Raw genomic sequence first — 19991 nt, forward strand, 5'->3', positions numbered from 1 at the left:
AGTTCGCAACCAGCTCTTTTCCTTTCTCCGTTCCGCCAAAAAAATACGCCAGCAACAGCTATTTTCTTTTGTATTGTTTTTAATACGGAAAGTAGGTCAAGGGATGGCAAAATCCTTTCTCGTAGACACACACACGTATCTTGAAATATCATAATAATCCAATTATTTTTACTAATTTTTTTAGTGACTGGTAACTATGTGATGCCTGAGGAATGTGTGTGTGAATTCTCATGTTGTGTGTGATGTTGCAGATTGAATTAGAGGAAAAACTGACGCGTGTGTTGGCGCAAACAATGGATGTTTAAATGTGTCGCGATTATCGCTGGTCTTTCTAGTCAAGTAAGTCATGATTTTCTATAGCGAAACTTTAAGATATCGCGGGCCACTTAAGTTATCTTTGAATGTGTGTCGGGCCTCTCAAATGATCTGTTGATGCGCCGCGAGCCAAACAAAAACTGGACGCGAGTCACTAAAGTGATCCGGAAATGTGTCACGGGTCACTCAAGTCATGTTGGAAATGTGTCGCGGGGCCACTTGTGCTTCGGGGAAGTAAAGTGATGTGGAACTGCACCGCGGGTCGCTTAAGCTTCCTGGAACTGCGCCACACGTCACTTGAGTGATCTGTAGACATTTCGTGGGTGACTTGAGTGATCTGTAGACATTTCGTGGGTGACTTGAGTGATCTGTAGACATTTCGTGGGTGACTTGAGTGATCTGTAGATATTTCGTGGGTCACTTGAGTGATCAGTAAACCTGCAACGGGTCACTTAAGTGATTTTTCAATGTGCCGTGTTCCACTTGAGTGATGTGGAATTTACCATGAGCCACTTAAGTGATCCATTTGGATGCCTCTGGAATTATCCCGTGGGTCACTCAAGGGAAGTTTGAATATGTCGCTTTGTAAATTTTTAAAAATTAGGTTCGAGGTAGCGGGCATATCAAATGACTCTGAGGGCCACATGATCTAGGGTGTTTGGTCATTGCATCATCCATATGATGTGCAGCAGTGTTTCTTAAAGAAATTTACCCAGGGCTCCTCTTTGAACAATATTTTATTCTGGTGGCCCCCGGTCTTATCCAGGGTCAGAGCTGTCTTGAAGGCATCACAGGCCTCCGAGAAAAGTGATATTTCTGGGACTCCCCTCACGTGGATAGAAATACATGCTACCAAATTCATATTCTAACTGTCCAGATTTCATTTTCACGAGGCCCTTTCTTCACTTGAGGCCCCCTCTGGTTGTGTCCAAATGGGGCCCATGCGGTAAGACGACACTGTCCAGGGCCTTTCAGCTCATCCTATCTCTAGATCCTCTCTTATTGAATTGCGTCAAAATTGATTTTAAAGTGAACAAAATTTTTTTTAAATAGGATGAACCATGGGCCAGGCAGGGCCGCCATTAGTGGATCAACTGTGTAGTTTGATCTATAGAAGTAAAATAAATGCTACCAGGTGCAAATTACAAACTTGAGAATGTATCTAAAAGAAAAAATATCCAATACTAACTATAACGGTGATTCATCAGAAGTAAGATATCTATTGGCAAAGCCGCAACTGGGTGCTTGGTAAGCCGATAGAAGTGATGAATGATAACTACTCATGTAGGCATCCCTCGCAATGCTGAAGGAGAGGTTAAATTTGCGCCCCTTTTGTGATGCGCCTGGGGCACCAGACCCCAGGGCCGTTATTTCAACTTTTTCCGGGGGGGGGGGGAGGAGGCAAAGCAGATGTACTCAATGTGTGTGTGTGTGTGTATATATAAAAATAAATAAAACCATTTTTAGTGAATTTTCAAAAGCCGGGGGGGGGCCCCCCCCCGTAAATGACGGGCCTGCCTATTGGTAATATTATGACCATTGTAACATTAATGGTTTCTCCTTGGAGTGTTGTTACAGCCTTTATCTCATCAACCGTTCGTCGTAGTGGTTCTGATTTTAAAAATTCTCAAAATGTGACCAGAAATCACCCTGTACGAGTTTTGAGGGTGAAAATACAGTGTACACAAAATAAAAAAATGTAAATTTTCACTTGATTTCCCCCCCCCCCTCCCGTCCTCCGACTTCCAATCAGACAGTTGTTGCTCGTTCTCTTCTGAGCCCAACAAACAAATTACATGTTTTTAATTGCATTATTCCCTGAGATATTTAAATTCCAAAATCGGAGACAGGTTCGGGCTTAGGAAAATTTCGCGGCCGAACGCAAAACATTTTTTGCGGCCCCTCTAAAAAAAATAAATTTATCTAGCTATTCCCCGACTTACGAAATTTTCGAGTAACGAACATAAATCTTGAAGAGGAAATATTTTTTTCCAAAAAGAACGCATTTCTATTACACTAATTTTTTCATCATTTCAGGAACGCGTTGATAGTTTGGACCGTAAACACGATCCATTGAGAGTGAATGGCATTTAAATTAATTTTACAAAATTCATAAATTATTAATAATTAGCTCGTGGGTCCACCTGCTGACACTTCATCGTGGCTCGAATGATATTGAACAGACATGAATTTTGCCATACTTTTAAAGCGCTTCATCATCTCTTTACCAAATACACGTTGCAATTCGATAACTTTGATCATTTTTCGAATTTTTTATTGCTGTTTTTGTTTAATTAATGTAAATTAATAGGAGTAAAGGAATCAAGTACTGGAATTCCATGACCCCCCCACAAGGGTGGGGCTGGCAGGTAGGATCGTCGTAATAGCATCATGGGCCACCGAGGCAAGGGATTTTTCTACAGTCGGAGGTCCTACCTGAAAAATTCAACTACATCTCCTTTTCCTGAGACACCTCTTCTCTTGAGGCCCTTCGGGCACTGCCCGTGGGGGCATGGGTTAAGACGGCCCTGCCTAAGGTTCACATCAGGCGTCCTCCTTTTTCAGTTTTGAATCTGGTAACCCTATCTGAAGACCACATAATCCGTATTTTCCACTTATTTGTTCGATCATCCATATATTGTCCGAATTTTTTCATGGAAAGAAATAATTATTTTTTCTACATAAAATATCGATTATTGTGCAAATGTACGAATTTCGTTACCGAAATTTTCGTCTCAAAAAAAATTTTACGGTAAAAAATAACAAAGAACTACTCACTACCTTTCTTATCATCGCATGCGTCTCATGAGTTGTCTGAAATTTCGAGATTAGATGGCAACAGTATATAAATCAAGCCTCTGAATCTGTCTCGTCTGCTTCTCTCCAGGTTTCTTGTTGTGGGCGTCTCCTTATGTCCTGAGAAAATTACTGAACTGAAAGTTCGAACTTCCAGTTCTGTGTGTGAGCTTAGCTTGTAGGGAACCGAACAAACCGTCTGTCGTCTGCTCATTAAGAGGTACTTTGTTTTGGATGTCTCCTTATGCTCGAATAAAATAACCGAACTTTTAGTTTAAACTCCCAGTTCAGTTTATGAGCTTTGTTTATAAGGAACTCATAGGAATAAAGAATATAGTTTTTTACTTTTAACTTCATCATCACCACATGAGTCACTTTCAAATTTGAGATCAGATGGCAGCACATTACTATAAAGTGGAAATTCCCTTTTTACGATTTTACCTGTCGTCTGCTTGTTTTGGATGTCTCCTTGGGATCTTGAAAAAATAACTGAACTGGAAGTTTGATCTTTCAGGTGAGTTTATAAGCTTTATTCATAAGGATCAGAGCTGAGTGAAGAATTTAGTTTTTTATACCTGAGCGCTTCGTCATCATCACATAAGGCACTTCTGATTTTCAAAGTAGATAGCAGCACCAACAATTATTTTTTAAAAATGAATGTCTTAAAGTATTCTAGAGTATTAAATTAATTTTAATTCCCTTAAAATTTTTAGTGCCATTGTGAATTCGCGGCAATTCTACAAGGCAAAAAAACTGCTATTAGTGGACGGCGTAACGTTAGGTTATGCCCAGCCTGGCATAACGTCGCTAGGCTGGGATCTTTGGTGGAGCCTTAGAGACCAGATTTTTCACTGGTCCCTCGATAAAGAATTTATAGTATGAAAAAAAACAACAAATCATAAGAAAGTAGGCTGACGCCTTTCAGTCCCCCCCCCCCACAGTGGCCGTGCAACCCGTGCAGCCACATGGGTCACCTCTCTAGGAAAGGGTGACAAATCCGAGTTGGACGGTAATAAAAAAAACTGTTCAACTGAGGAAAAATTCACCAGGGGCACCAAAAATAGATTTCGCACGAGCAGAGATTTTCTTTTTTCTGCCCCTACTCATTGGTACATCAAGGCCACCTTAAGACCATCGTAGACCCGGGCCCACAACTAGAGGTTTCGTCAGCTGCGTTAAGCAAACATTTTGGCGCCCTCTTGTAATGAGGGGCGAGATTAAACTGATTCTCTGAAGGGCGAGAGTAAACGGTGAAATTTGTTCCCCCTCTGATCCAGCACCGCCCTAGTTGCGGCCCTGCATAAGCCCTGTGACGAAGTGATTTTTCTGACCCCCCCCCCCCACACCTGGCTAGAAAAAAAATACCTGCCTATCAATTTGCATGTTTATTTTGAATTTTTTTTCTTTCAGATCGTATATTCATGAGGCCAATTTCTACAGTTGAGAACCGTCCCCTCCCGGCCGTGCTCGGGTGGGGGGGCCCGCTTTAAGACTACACATGCGAGAAGAGGGGAAGGGGGCATAATCAGCAGATAATACTTGGCAATAGGGAGTCGCCCATAAAATTCTTATTTAAGTCCCGCATTACACTATGAAAGATTGACCAGAGCAAAGTTCTTTTATAGAACTTGAAAAATGCAACCAATAAGCTTATCGGTTTCACTCTTGGTTCTTACAATTTCAACCAGACCTCATTTCACTGCCCCTGTGTTGTGCCCGGGTGGGCCCAAGCGTAAAGACGGCACTGACCTTGGGCCCCGGCAGGGCCGTAGCGGAAGGAGGCAGACTTGGGAATCTGCGTTCCCCCGAAATGTGAGAAAATTACCGAAAAACGGGAAATATTCACAAAACTATTGTTTTATCACTTTGGTTCCGAAATGAAAGTGGTCCCCTACAAACAAAATTTCTGGCTACGGTCCTGCTCCCAGGGACGGTACCATTACCATATTTTTGTTTTTTACCACCTTAAATTCACTTTAGGGGGGGGGGGTCCGTTAAAGATCCCAGCCTAGGGAGAAGATGTTGGTGGGAGGCACCAATTTTCCCACAGGACAAGTGGGCTATTTCTCGAGTCTCATAATTTTTCGGGCAAAAATATTTGACCTCAGTGAAAGCCAGTAATTTTGGAAGGGGCAGTGCTATGTTAACGCATGGGCCCCACCATGGCACGGTCCGGAGGGCCCCTCAAGTACGAAAGGAGCCTCGTGATAATGAGATTTGGTTACAATTTTCAGTAGTTTGAAGGCGTGTTGGTTGTGTCTATCTTGGTGAGAGAGGGCGGCAGGAAAATCACTGCCAGTGCGGGCCTATGGTGCACTTAAGACGGCCCTAAGGGAGGAGGGGGAGGTGTAACCTAAAGGATAGAACAACAACAAACTCTAGATCATGTTATCCCATCTCCATCGGCCATTTTCCTCGTGTTTTGGGTAACCTCCCCCCACTGTGGTCTTAGTAGTTGACTTTAATTTTTGCTTTGGCTATGATTGGCAGGGCCGCAACAGGGAGAAGAGTAGGCGGATTTTGTGCCCCTGGCGCTGGACTGAAGGGGGCACCGAATGCACCTTTTAACTGCTGCTTCTATATTACATGTGGGCACCAAAATTCATTCTTGCCCCGGCTGATAAAGTATCTATTTGCGGCCCTGATCATTGGCCCGTTACTATCAAAGTGGGTCTTTTAAAAACCACCACGTACTTTTACAGAAAAGCATGTCAACCAATACTTTCTAAAAACGACACCGTTATCATCAGGGCAATTGCCCGAAATGCCCGGGGAATGTAAAAATTTTGACCAGGCATGTATTTTTTTCCCACAACCACATGACCCCTATTCTTGTACAAAAAGTATTTATTCGTGAATGTGAATTTTTGTGGATTTGTCCAGAGCTTTTTATTATCTATCCACACATTTAGAAAAGAAACTATAATCGATGCTCTTAACCAGGGACTGTTCTTTGGCCGTGCGACCTGCGCGGTTGCATGTGGCACCGCCACGTACGGATCTAGGTCGATGTGTCGAAGCGACTTATGTGAGTTCGTTGGATCGTCCCGCATTTTACGAAACAGGAAAATTTTTCTAATATTATTCGGTTCTTACCTATCGCCCTCTCCCTGGGTCCGTTCCTGAGCAAAGGCAGACATCTTCAGCTTGGAATGGAGCAGAGGTGAATATCTTCAGCTTGGAATGGAGCAGAGGCAGAAATATTCAGCTAGGAAAGAAGCTGAGACAGACATGTCAAACTGCGAAATGAGTGGAGGCAGAGATATTCAGCTCCGAATGGAGCGGAGGCAGGGGGATCCAGGGCGATGTGCCGGAGAAACGACTTCCTGCGTAGGTGCATTAGATCATCCGTATTTCACGTCACTGACAAATTTCACCCATATTATTCGGCTCTTGGGAGGGACGATCGTCCCCATCTGGATCCGCACTTGGGCACTGCTCTAAGAGGAGTGCGAATTTCGAGTTGAAAAAGTGAGAAGCTCTGTCGACAAAAAAAAACAACAATGTGGGCAGGGGCACCAAAAATAGGTTCCACAAAAAACAAATTTCTTCTCGTCACCCCTTTTCTTAACGCATAACGTCCCCCCTCCAGAAGCAGGACCGCTGTGTCAGATTTTTTAGCAGGAAATTCGTTACCGTGTAATGAATTTATAAAAAAGCATGGATCCCATATCCTACAGCATGGCTCCTAGGCTGGGATCTCTGGTACGCCTCCAGGCCAAATTTTTCATGCCCCCCCAGAGTAAGTTTATAATGTGGGAAAACACACAAAAAATGCTAATTATCGTCCCGTGTCTGCTCCCTTCCAGTTGCGGCCCTCGGGAGCAGGCAGTTCGGTTAAAGGAGTGGGCACCAAAATGCGCGCTTGCCCCGGCTGACTAAGCATCTCGTTGCAGTCCTGCCTACTCTTGTGGGAAGGACCACCACTTCGGGGGGGGGGGCAAGTGAGCCCAGTGCGCCGCACCAGAGAGGGCACCAATTTCAACCTTTAACCCTCCTTCAACATTAAAAAGGGCGCCAAAATGCGATCTTGTCCGGCTGACGAAGAATCGACCATGTTCTGATCCTGCTTGAGGGAAGGAGCCTATGGGGTTCACCTAGGGACGTAGCGTGCCTTCTCAAGGCCCCGGGCAGACTTTCTTGAGGGCTCTTGAAAAGATTTATTATGCAAAATAAGTGTATATTTTTTGTAAGCCCCCTCCCTCATTTTCTCGAGGCAGTACTCTGCTTGCCCCAGCCCTTTTACGGGCCTGGGTCCACCCGGGGGCCTCAGAATAATAGGATTTGGTGAACTTTTTTTCGGAGCATTATTAGGTGAGCATTTCAAGCCAGAAGAGGATGGAGCTCAGATATATCACTTTGTTCGGGTGCCGGGACCGTCTTAAGAGCACCATGGAGGCCCCCGGGCCAAGTGATTTTTCTGAGGCACTACCAGGCAAATTTACATGTAAGCGCCTCGAAAACTTGAACTATATCTTATTTTTGTGAGGCCCCTTTTCTCAAGAGGCCCGATGAACCGTGCCCGGGTGGGTCTATGCTTTTAAGACGGTAATGCTGACAGGGCTCCAGACCTGGGATCCGGGAGAAAAAACAATAACCATTTTTTTTCATGCAATAAATTCATTACAGAAGGGCCGCATCAAAAGTCTGGCTTGGGTCCCGCTAAAGATCTCGACCTAGGGGCCCGCTCCAGGATGTGGAATTCACAAAAATAAAGAAAAACATTCTGAAACACGTTAGAACTACATTTGAAAATGTAGAATAATTTAAAATTACTACAGCATATTCCGCTTAACACGTTCCCACTTAAAACGTTTTCTCGCTTAGTACGACTTATTTTCGTGATCTCCTTACTTTTACTAACACTTATTGAAATTTCCCGTTTAAAACGTTTTCCCGCCAACAACATTTTTCATGAGTTTTTGGAAAACGCTATAACTGGGATTCACTGTATATGTGTGAGCTCTTCAATGTTATTACTTGTTTAAAACCGTTTCTTGCCACAAACGAAATCCAAGATTACAATCTCAATATTTGAATATTTAAATTCGAAATTCAAGAAGTCGCTCTGGAATAGGTTGTGTGTCGAATATTAACAACACTAGCTGTGCAATCAGCCTAAACCTCAGATGCAATTCATTTAATAGTAGGCAATGAACTACCGGGTCTGTAAGCAACGTAGCCTACATCCTAAATGTTCAGAAATTTGTGCTCTCAAATGTTTTTATACATGAAAGTGGCATTTCTGGAGAGTTTCACAGTTGTTTTTGGTCCAATCCAGAAACGCACAGAACACTACTCATGAAGGCTCTATTCATAAACAGGGTCGGTTCTGGACATTTTTCAAGTGCAAGCGAATGTTTTGGTCATAAAAAAAAAAATCACCCCTTTCAATTGGCGCCTTTTACGGCCGCGTAGTTCGCAGGATTCAAGATCCGGCTCTGTTCATGAAACAAAATAGCTCTAATGTTGGAACTGTACTTGGTGAATAATTAGATTGAGAACAAAAATCAGAGAAACGTCTTACCCTTTTTCGGAAGTTCAGTAGTAAAAATTATCAAAATTTAGAATTTATATATTGTATATCCGTCTTCCGCAATATATGATAGAATGATTCGGAGATGGGGGTGGTGTTTATGAATTAAAATTTCGAAGAAGTTCTCAAGTCTCCATAGGGAAAGATCATGGCATGACAGTTCAGAGGTTCCCAGGAAGGCATGCATTTAACACCCCGAACGACAGTCGATGTTGCCTGGACCCGGGGCAATCGTCATCTAGAAATATCCATACTAAAGTCCACTATGGACCATCAATAGTGGAAGCATCGCCGAATGAAACTACAAACATTCACCTTGTGCTCGCTATTGTTACCTCCAGACCAAAGGGGAAAAAAATTGCTAGATATATTTTCTAGTCCCCCCCTTTTCCTTTAATGCTCTAAGCTTGTTTTTTTTTTTAGCCCTGTTATTGTTTAACGGCGGAAAGAAAGGCCAGACTTTTTTCAGGGATAAAGAATGCGACCACCTGCATAACATACACTCGTTTTACTTTCAGAAATAAGCTACTGCCGTACCTAATAACGCTAAAACCAATATTGTTGGGGCTTTAAACTGAAAAAATCTTCTTTCACAATCAATAATAGTTTAATGGGGAAAAAATTAAATTTTAATCAAGAATTTCCAAAGCATCTGCCGAGAAGGGAAAAGGTTTCTGTTGAAAAAAATTGCGGCCCCATGAAATTTTACGGACCGGTGCGACCGCACCTTTCGCACCTCCCTAAGTCCGATCCTTATCGGAGACAAGTTGGGAAAGAACAGCACATTTTTTAGCATTTTTCAAATTAGAACCATACCTCTTTGACAAATAGAAGGGCGAATTAATAGAGGCTACCCTATGTAGTAAATCCAGGTCTATCTAAAAAAAAGTTCGAAAACGTGCATTTTTGCAATTCAAAACAAAAGGTAAAATTGACATGAATGTCTCTATCTTGTGCATAATTTTAAAAATTAATCTTTTATCAAATTTTTCATAGGAATTTTTAATCAAGAAAAGTATAGGGAGAGATCAAACTGAATTTGGGGATGGAGAAAGCAATAAAATTTAACATTGTGTGTAATTTCAAAGCCAGAATCAAAACACTGAAAGGGAAAATTTAAGATGCGTTGAGTTAAGAACCAAATAATGTGGGAAAACCCCTTTTTGATTAAGGGTCCATTTCCTCGATTAAAGTATGTAAAAATATATGATGGCTCATCTCTCTTCTAAGTATAGACACAAATGTGGGTAAGTAGCATTAGTTTTAAAGATGTTATCAAAGACTTTGAGCTGGAGAAAGCTTTTAGATAAATAAAAGTGAGTACTCAGAAATATCCAGATTACATATTCAACCTTAGACAGTCACGGATCCACAGCGATGAATCATGAGGGGTGGCTAATTGTGTAAGATTATAGGAGTGTCCCGTATTTTACGGGACAGGCAAAGTTTTACCATATTATCCGGATATTGGGAGGGGTGATTACTCCCCACCCTACTTCTTCCACCACCCTTCTGCTGGGGACATAATAAATATTCAAAGTTAATAATAATATTCATATAATTCAAAGAAACATAATTCTTTGTATTACTTCTGTAATACAAAATTTCATTCAATGTTTTTTTTTTATTGATAGATTCAACATTGTGTAAAATATACGTATGGAGGATACCAAAATCATTTAAGTGCTTAGGGCCTTCAAAAATCTTAATCCGGCCCTGTGAGTGACCAAAACAGTGTGCAAACATGTGAGTGAGCAAAAGAGGGAGTTAGAGCGTGAGCTGAGTGACAAAATAGTTTGCAAACACGTGAATGACTAAACGAGTGACTTTGTAGACACAGGGTGGCGAATAAATACTATATGAATTTTTTTGCATCTAATTGCGTTCAAGGTTTTGTTCTATTATGTGTACTAAAATATTTTTAAATTATTTTAATATAAACTACTGGCTGGCATTTCATATACATGCTAATGTTTTTCATTAAAAATATTTTTATTCCTCAAAACTAAGGTGTGTTTTTTTGGATAAGGAACACATTTTTTTTTAACACAACTCATTAAAATGCCTTGAAACTTTGTGTCTCTCTCAACGCTATGGTGTTTTATACTTTAACACGAGGATTTCGTATTAAAATTATTTTTTGACAAAATGTATGGCTCAAAATATGGGTAAATTTTGGTGATTTTTGAAAAAGGTGCATGTTATGTTAAAGTTAAAATTTGAGGAAAAAAATAATCGACAATTGAAGTCCTAAATGCTCTTGTTATACTGCAACTAAAATTTTCAAGCTCTGCATTAACCGATTGATAACAGAATTGTGTGCCGTTTGGTAGCTTTTGGCATTGATGGCGAGTAACCTCTTCGAACCTGAGACAAAACTGACTATTAAAATTTTTTTTTCCGATTGATTTGCGTTTATTGGATGTCAATGTATTTTAAAAGAGAATTTCTTGAACTAATTGAGTGATTAATTAATTAGGGTCGATAATTAATATGATATTTACTAGGACCATTTGAGTTGGGTTCGTCTTAATTTGAAAAAAACTATTAAAACTATTCGAAACCATTTTATCGCCTCAATACTACAGAATTTGGCAGTAAGGTTGGTTGCTCTGAAGGGATTGCTTGGCCTGTAGTGGGCGTTGTCACTTTAGATGCGTGAGATCATTCCATTTTCAAACATCGCTGTTTTCATCACATTTACAAATCCCCGATCGAAGTGTCTGCAGAACTTTACTTACAAGTCACTTAACATGCATCCCTATAAGATAATGGTTGTACAGGAGTAAAAACGAGAGGGATTATGAAATTGTTATGGGAATGCATGTTAAGTGACTTGTGTAAAATTCTGCGAACATTTAGAACTAATAACAAATAAATCTAAGGAAAATCATCAATACAATATCTAGTCAATATTCTTACGCGTCAAATATTGATTACAGTGCTGCTTATAATAGATATACATAAACTTCGTTTATATCGAATTTTACTGTTTCTACAAAAAAATCAAACATGGGTCACATTGCGACCCACTACTATACAAACAAGACAATATGGAATTCAATAAGAGATCATAAAGCCTAAAAAAAAGACTTTCTTATTCAAAAGCAATTTTTATATTTATCACCAAGATCTTATAACACATTAAGTAATGATATAAAATTCGAAAGAAACATAAACCGTTTCAAAAAATTGCTTGTAGATTAATTACGTCAACTCCTGTCAATTCAATTTAAAGGAACACCAATATCTGCCAAGTGTTTAACCGTGTTTTATTCGTTAAAAAAATAAAGGCATCCTGGAGAGAAGTGAATATATCTGCTAACAGTTAAGACAAGTGTTAGCTCTCTTTTAAAAAAAAGGCGGGCAAAAGTAAATTATACATATTTTTTGTCAAATATTATACAAAATATATCGACTTTTTATACAGAATGATTCCAAATGTAGTTAACATTTGTAAGTTTAATAATTTGTTTAATGATTAACAAGGAAGGATGGAAACTGATAAAAACGTTGGAAACGGCATGGAGATTGAATGAAATAGTTACAAAAATCACGAATAGATGACACTAAATACATTTCCAATCTAATCTTATCTTAAGTTATACACGTATATGAATGGTTGCTAATACTAGATACATTCTAATACTGATTCTTGCTTGTGTCATCAGGTGAAGCGCCAACTGTAGGCCATTGTTGTGAATATTTTTTTAAGGTTTCAATATATATAAAACCTAATGTTTTCAGCACGTCTGTCAATATTTTATCCCACTACGTATATTATTCCACGAATTATTTAACTTTCAAATGTCGACTGACTTTCGGATCACATCATCATTGAAACTAAACTGGAATTTTCAATTCTCATTCACTAGGTTCATCGAATCCTCCCTCAAGTGAGTTCAAGTACCTGATGAAAACCATAGCAATGGCACCAAAACTATACACTGTTATTCTGTACTCTTCCCTTGTGTTCGTCTGTCACGCACAGTTAGATTTACTACCTCCACCTGAAGAAGACGAACCACCACCGGGACCGACAACAACAACTCCAGCACCAACGCAGCCACCCGAAATTCGATGTCCCTCGGACCAGAGGTACATTTTCCCCTGTAGGTGTCTCAGTGGCGGAACGCAAGGTCTCAAGATCCTTTGCGAAGATGCTAACATAGCCATGATATCGGTAGGTTTAGCGTATCTCAAAGACACGCGGATCCATTCCTTGACGATCACGAAGAACAACATCAAACGATTCAAAGGTACGATACTGCATAACACAACCATAGTGGACCTCGATATGTCCCGCAATGGCTTCGAGGTGATCGAAGACGATATTTTCCAGACACTGGAGGACACTATGGAATCTCTCAGCCTGGAAGGGAACAATCTAAGGGTCATTCCCGCGAAGGCGATAAATATCCTCTCGAAACTTAAATACCTCAATCTCGCCCGCAATCAGATCGACGTCATTCCATCGAGTGCTTTCAACGGGTTGCCTCTGGTCAAGGAACTCAGACTGGACCACAACAAGATCAATAAGTTGGTGCCCGGGGCATTCATCAACATATTGAGAAACCTCGAGAAGTTGCATCTTCAGCACAACAAATTGGAGAAGTTCGAGAAAAACGTGTTCCGTCAGACGAGGTTGAAGTACTTGGACGTGTCGCACAACGAATTCGCCAAGTTCGGGAAAACTGACTTCAACGATCTAACTTTCCTGTGGTTCCTGAACATATCCGACAACCACCTCAACGAAATTCCAAGGTCTGCCTTCGCCAGAAATGCTCAGCTGCGAGTTCTAAACGCTTCGAACAACAGCCTGAAGGACGTCGACTCTTACATGCTTCGCGGTCTGAGGCTTCTGAGGGATATTTATCTCAGGGGAAACAAGATTAAGACTATAGCCAAGAGGGCTCTCATCACTCCTACGAGGATCCGGACCCTAGATTTAGCCTTCAACAGCATCGAGGACGTCGACTACGAAATGTTCAAGGACTTAAACTGGCTGGAGAGACTGGACCTGAGTTACAATAAGATATCCAGGATAGCTAGTTCGGGTTTTCAGAGGATGTACCAGGTAGTTGTCGATCTGAGTCACAATAACATCACGTACATAGGTAAAGGTGCCTTTCAGGAAATGTCCAACGTGACTTTGTTCGATATGTCTTACAATTCCATATCCGAATACCCAGATGGAGCTTTCGAAAACAGTGACGTCAATATCTTTTTACTGAACCACAACAAGATATCGGACTTGTCTAAGGTCCTCATAACGAACTTAACTGGCATAAAAGTCCTTAACTTGACGCACAATTTTATAAATAAGATCGACCGGAAGTCGTTCTCGAAAAAAAAGCTGTACGAACTGCACACCGTGGACTTGAGTTACAACAACATCACGGAAGTCACAGGAAATGCATTCGAGAAATTCGGGAGCGTGCGGAATATAATTCTGCACCATAACCGGATCAGGAAGATCGACTACGGAAGTTTCGGTACGCTGTCGACTCTACTCGAAGTCGACGTCAGCGACAACAACATAACGGAGGTCACCTCGGGGGGATTCGCGAACCTCGTGTCCGTGAGAACGATATACGCCCACAATAACAGAATCAAGCGAATGTTCGTCATACCGATAGCTCTGAACGAACTCCACCTGCAGAACAATTCCCTGAGCCGTTTACCCCCGGGTATTTTCCCGGCCATGAACTCCTTGCTGCATCTGTACCTCGACAACAACAACTTGACGAAACTCGAAAAGGGTTCGTTCCGCGGTCTTCTCACTTTGAGGACGTTATCGCTGGGGTTCAATAACATGAGTGAGGTCCCATGGCAAGCCCTCGAAGATATGAGCTCCCTACAGTACCTTTACCTTCAAGGGAATAAGCTCACTGAATTGAACAGGAAGGCGTTCGGGAATTTGCCGGTGGTGTTCGAACTCAGACTCGATCGCAACAACATCCGCAACGTCAGCGTCAACGCTTTCGAAGGGATGCTCCAGCTGATAATGCTCAACATGAGTTATAACAACTTGAGCCATATTCCTCCAGGAGCTTTCCAGGGGCTTGTGTCGTTGAGGAATCTTGATGTGTCTCACAACACACTGACGCAATTGGAAAACAAGACCCACGGGTTGTTGAATGACCTGCTGTCGTTGGAGACAATGAATGTATCCCACAATCACATCTCGTTCATTTCCGACCGCACTTTTCCCAAATCTCCGTACATTCCCTATAAGATAAGGCACATTGACCTGAGCCATAACTTCATACCTGTCATCACGGGTACATTCGACGACGGTATGAAAAGGGTCGAGATTCTGGAGCTTCAGAATAACATAATAAACGAGATCAGATCCGACGTGTTGAGCAACATTACAGAGCTGAGGTATCTGGACCTGTCTAATAATCAGCTGAGAAAGTTGCCGAAGAAGACATTCGGTGTACTCGAGAACATGGAAGAGTTGTACCTGAAGAACAACAGACTCGGGTCACTGGATATCGGAGAGATAACGTCCATGAGTCAACTGAAGAAACTCGACCTGAGTCGGAACAGGTTCGTGTCGTTCTATGACGAGCTGGTGCCGATGATGAACCAGAACCTGTCTGTTTCATTTGAAGGTAAGTTCTTTGGAAAAATAATTAATAGTATATTATAAAAAAGGTAAATATCTATATATATATGTTTCGGTAAATTCGATCAATGCGGTTATCATATACATAACCGATTATTATGCATAATCACCATTTCGTACCTCCAGGCTAGAGGTTTTTTTTGTGGGTGCTCTATGCTGGGCCATTTCAACATCACGGGCCTCGAACAAAGTGATATTGCATAGTTTCTAAAATTTTTCGAAGGCCCCGTTAGCTGAAATATTGTACATATAATATAACATCTTATATTGTTGCAAAAGTTGGATACTTGAGCTTGAAATTCATAGCACCAGATCTCATTATGTAGCTCTTCTATGGGCAAGAGGCCACTGGCGGGGCCATCTGAACAGCACTGTGAACCCCCGAGCAAAGTATATTTGGTGCCCCAAAATTTTCTGTGTGCCCATTAGCTCTAAGCTTTCGGGCCTTCTGGACTGGTAATACTGTACCAGTCTACCGAATTACATATCGTAAAAAAAATCGTATTATGACATTATTATTATGGGGGAACAGTTATCAGTCCCCGGGACGTGGTGTTTTTTGGACATGTCCCGGGCTAGAAATTGTAGCCCCTTTATATGTACATCGTTTTATGAGTAATTTTGCTGGATTCTGAAAAAATAGTCGCACCTCTTCCTACCAATATTTCTCTTTAAAGCTTTATTTCTTCACCTTACTTTTTTTTTCAAAGCTCTCTGTGATCTCTTCAGGTACTCGCAATTGCTCCCCTTCCATTTGAGTTTTACCCGTGTCCCCCTTAGAATATACGGCCCCAGGTTGAGAAACATTGCGTTAGACGGTTCGCGCAACACTCTTTGTACTTATCGCCATTACGTGAACAGGGAAGGGCAATTCTCCACTTTCTCTAAGGCAGTTTAAATATGTAACTAACCTGTGATTTCAATGATATTGTCTGACTCTTCAACATGGCGTTTCTGCAGTAGTGTATATTGCCATTATCAAACAAAACCCGTATGTTTAAAAATATACAAAATATTGTTTACTCCTTTCTCTAACGAATATATTATGACATATAATTCACAGGTAATATCCTCTCCTGTGACTGCAAAGTCAGGCTCCTCAAAACTTGGCTCAACAGCAAGGACGAAGAAGAGGACGTCCAAACTGATTGGGCGAATGTTACCTGCCACGATCCGGAACGCCTTTCCGGGATGTCGCTTTTGACACTGGACATCGACGAGTTGTCTTGCAAAGGTGTCAAATCGGAACCCACAGATAAAAGGAAACCGGACCTGAAACTCAGGGGCAGCGAGAGAGTCGGCAACTCCGGCGTCAGGGTGGTCTGGTACGTCGCCACCAGGGAAGACGTCGCTGGCTTCAGGGCAGTTGTGAAAGACCAAGCTGGTGACGTCGTTCAGAAGGAAGACGTTCCTTATTACGGGAGGGAATACATCGTCGGAGACCTCGATCCGAAGGAGATTTATCACCTCTGTATCTCGGCCTTGGATTCGCAGGGACTCGAACGCGACCATTATCAGTCTCAATGCACGGACGTCGATCGAGTCGGCAGCGATTCAACCAATTCCAAGCCGTTCGTACAAATCATTTTTGTCTTGTTTTTTCTATGTCTAAGCTTCCAGCGTTCATTTTCGGTTTTGTAGATCTTTTAAGGACTACGACAGGACTTCGTAAAATCCACGAAAAACAGAGATCACACTATAGCCCTCCACCAAGAACGAGAATGGAAATACGTCACGTGGCATTGAGTGCTTCCATTCTTCCTGTATAAGTAAAGTGGTTTCAGAAACCATTACGTTTTTTTAGATACTACGTTTTAAAGCTATTTAAGATAGTGTTCTTCAAGTTCAATGCTTTTATGCTTGCCGCAAAATCACTTTTTGTAAGCCGTGTTGCGGAACACATAAAAACATTAAGTTAACTCCACTACACAGCATTAAAATGAACAAGATCTTACCACTTTTTTTTTTTCATGCTGCGCACCGGTTTAAACCAACAATGAATTTAGTTCTGTTAGACAGGTGGCAGCAGTAGTTCCAGCATAAAGCTTCTCTACATTGAGCAACATTTATGCACATTTCTCCACTAAGCAAAAATATCGGAACGGGAAAGCGCGCGAATAGAATTTTAACTCATTCATCAATGTCCAAGGCAACATAGTTTATCTTTCTGACACACACAGATCTTTCAGAGAAATCATTGAAGAAAGCCTTACATTCCCACATCACTGCTCTGAAGTTAAAAAAAAAAAGCCCAGTAAGCCAAAGGCACCAATAGCAAAATATGTCGACGAATATGTAATGATGGTAATTGAGGATGATGGGATTATGTGCAGTTATAGTCTCGTCTACGGCATCCTGAGAAACGAGTTGAGGTTCAAGATTTCAATTTTTTTTCTGCAGTTGAAACATACACTGTTTACGTGGCGTAGCTCCAGCTCCGTAATATAAAGAACTGCTTCAAGTTCTCTTCGATACTGACACGTTGAGCAGTTTTTACCCACATAGACAGAAATTTCAGAAGCATACTTCTCAGCATCGCTAGTGGCTTCAAGAATTTGGTGAAATGTTTCGCGGAACGGCATCGGTCCGTAAACCAGTGGTTAAGGACCACTCATCTGGGAGGTATTGCGAGAAATCACTGAGCAGAAACTGTGTTTTTTCGTTTAGCGTCATCGGTGCCATTTTTGGCATCCTTTAAAATCTGTTTATACGACTAATGCAGAACAAAACACCGAGAACTTACGACAAGACCAGCAACCCTAGAGACATTTCTATCTAAACAACAAAATAGTCTCTTTCCAATTAACGTTTCCAAGGGCATTCTCGTTCCTGTAGAGCTATTAAAACACATTTTCAGGGAAAGATATTCAATGCCATTCGGACACGAGATTTCTCTGTCCTGAAAACAACACGGAAAGTGAGAAAATGCTGTGATATTTGTGTTTTTATGAATGTGTCCAACTTTTTATGTATAATGAATGCAAATAAAGATTTTATTTTCATTTCTTGTTAATTCATGGGGGAGCCCCCAACACCTCTAATCATTCGCTTTAACAGACCTGACCGCGTGTTCCGAGCGCCAGCTTTCCTGGGGGAAACTTCGGAGAGAACCAGCTACTAGATGGGAGCAGCACGCCTACAACGATAAATTATTCAATCATTACACTTCACTCACAGTTAAGAAAACTGGCGGCAGATGGCAGCACGACACACAACAAGCATTACACAAAAACAAACTTCACGTCAGGTTTCACTACACGTACACACACATTCCCGCTTGTACCAATTCGTTAGAGGTTCCGCAGAGGAATATGGACGAGGTGCATGCGTGGTTTAGTAGTAGTAGTAGCTACTAGATGTTTCGATTAGTCTTTCGCCCCATACCTAGGTTCGAGGATCGATTTACACGTCAGAACCGCTGCGATCCTCCACCAGAGTTTCCTTAGCTTCGACCTGCCCGGGCATAGTTCACCCCCAACACCCCATCCGTTTTTGAGGATCCTGGACACATCTATTTTCCGTTATTTGATAGATTTCCGGATGCACCTATCCTTCGGGAAGGCTTCGGTATCTCTCAGACAGGTGAAGCGGGTGTGTCCAGTCTTTCAATGTTCAATGGTATTTAAAATTTTAAGATGGAATGTACAGATTAACAACCACTTAATGTATTGTACGTTGGCGTCTAAATGGGTTTGGCCTACACAAGGACCCGAGTGATTTAATATTTGTTTATTCCGAAATAATTTCTGGGCTCTTTCTTTCGAAATTATTTTTCTTTCAAAAATTCATTTAAGGGGGTTTTTGAGCATCTGTAAATTGTGTGATTTTATGTATGCTTTTTTCGATGCGACTTCTCATCATCTCACTGTGCTTGAATGAATGAAATTTTTGTTTTGGTAATTTCAGTTTGTACAATCTCGCAACTTCGAACATGTTCCCAATTGGGAAAATTGGCTGTTGATAGGCCCTGCAGATGATGCTTTAATGGTTGTAGGTAGGATGCGGCTTCAAGGAATTATAATTTTCTCTATTCCATCTGCTTTCAATGTTTTCTTTTTAGCTATTTCCAAAAAAAAAATAGTCGGCTGGAAAACGACAAAAAAGCTCAGAGGGCCACATCTTTCCAGCAGGCCATGCATTAGAGACCACCCTGCATCAATTTTGCAAACGTCACGCATTTTGAAGTGAAAGAAAGCCATTCCCACTTCGTCGAAGGTTCACTGTTGCCATGGCCCCCACATCCTGGAATAGGGCCCCTAGGCTGGGATATTTTGCGGGCCCCCGAACAAGACTTTCACGGGGGCCCCTTTATGATGAATTTATAGCGTGAAAAAAACCAAAAAAAAAAAAAGTGAAAATTGCCCCGGGGCTGGAGCCTTGTCAGCCCACCCCTTGTGGGGACCATGACTGTTGCATATAAAATTAATAATATATTGTAATTTTTTAACTTCTGCAAGAATGATTTTGCTCATAAAGAGCTCTCAAAAATTTTACAAATGTGCTGCCATCTACTAACAAAACTATGTACACAATTATTCCTCCCCATATGGGGAATAAATAGTTGGACTGCATATACACGGTGCATAGGTACGTACGGCATTTCACTGGCGAACAGTTGATCCTAGAGGTATACTTGCAATTAGAAAAAGTATCCACATTAAGTGCAGAATTCAGATACGCCATTCATGTTGTAGGAGGTTGTGTAATTGT

General features: G+C 41.4%; 1 protein-coding gene across 1 annotated transcript; it reads left to right on the plus strand.

Annotated features, from left to right (window-relative positions):
• The first annotated feature begins 70 nt into the window (after positions 1-70).
• LOC149074993 (uncharacterized) lies at positions 71-18283 on the plus strand. The gene is made up of 3 exons (XM_089245968.1): positions 71-339; positions 12523-15267; positions 16345-18283. The coding sequence occupies exons 2-3, from the start codon at positions 12561-12563 to the stop codon at positions 16920-16922; spliced, it is 3285 nt and encodes a 1094-aa protein (XP_089102094.1). The 5' UTR covers positions 71-339; positions 12523-12560; the 3' UTR covers positions 16923-18283.
• The last annotated feature ends 1708 nt before the right edge of the window (positions 18284-19991 follow it).

This window comes from Pholcus phalangioides, unplaced genomic scaffold, assembly GCF_987345545.1.
Source record: "Pholcus phalangioides strain wild (caught in Gottingen) unplaced genomic scaffold, Ppha-v1.0 ptg000016l_1, whole genome shotgun sequence".
Classification (NCBI taxonomy): domain Eukaryota; kingdom Metazoa; phylum Arthropoda; class Arachnida; order Araneae; family Pholcidae; genus Pholcus; species Pholcus phalangioides.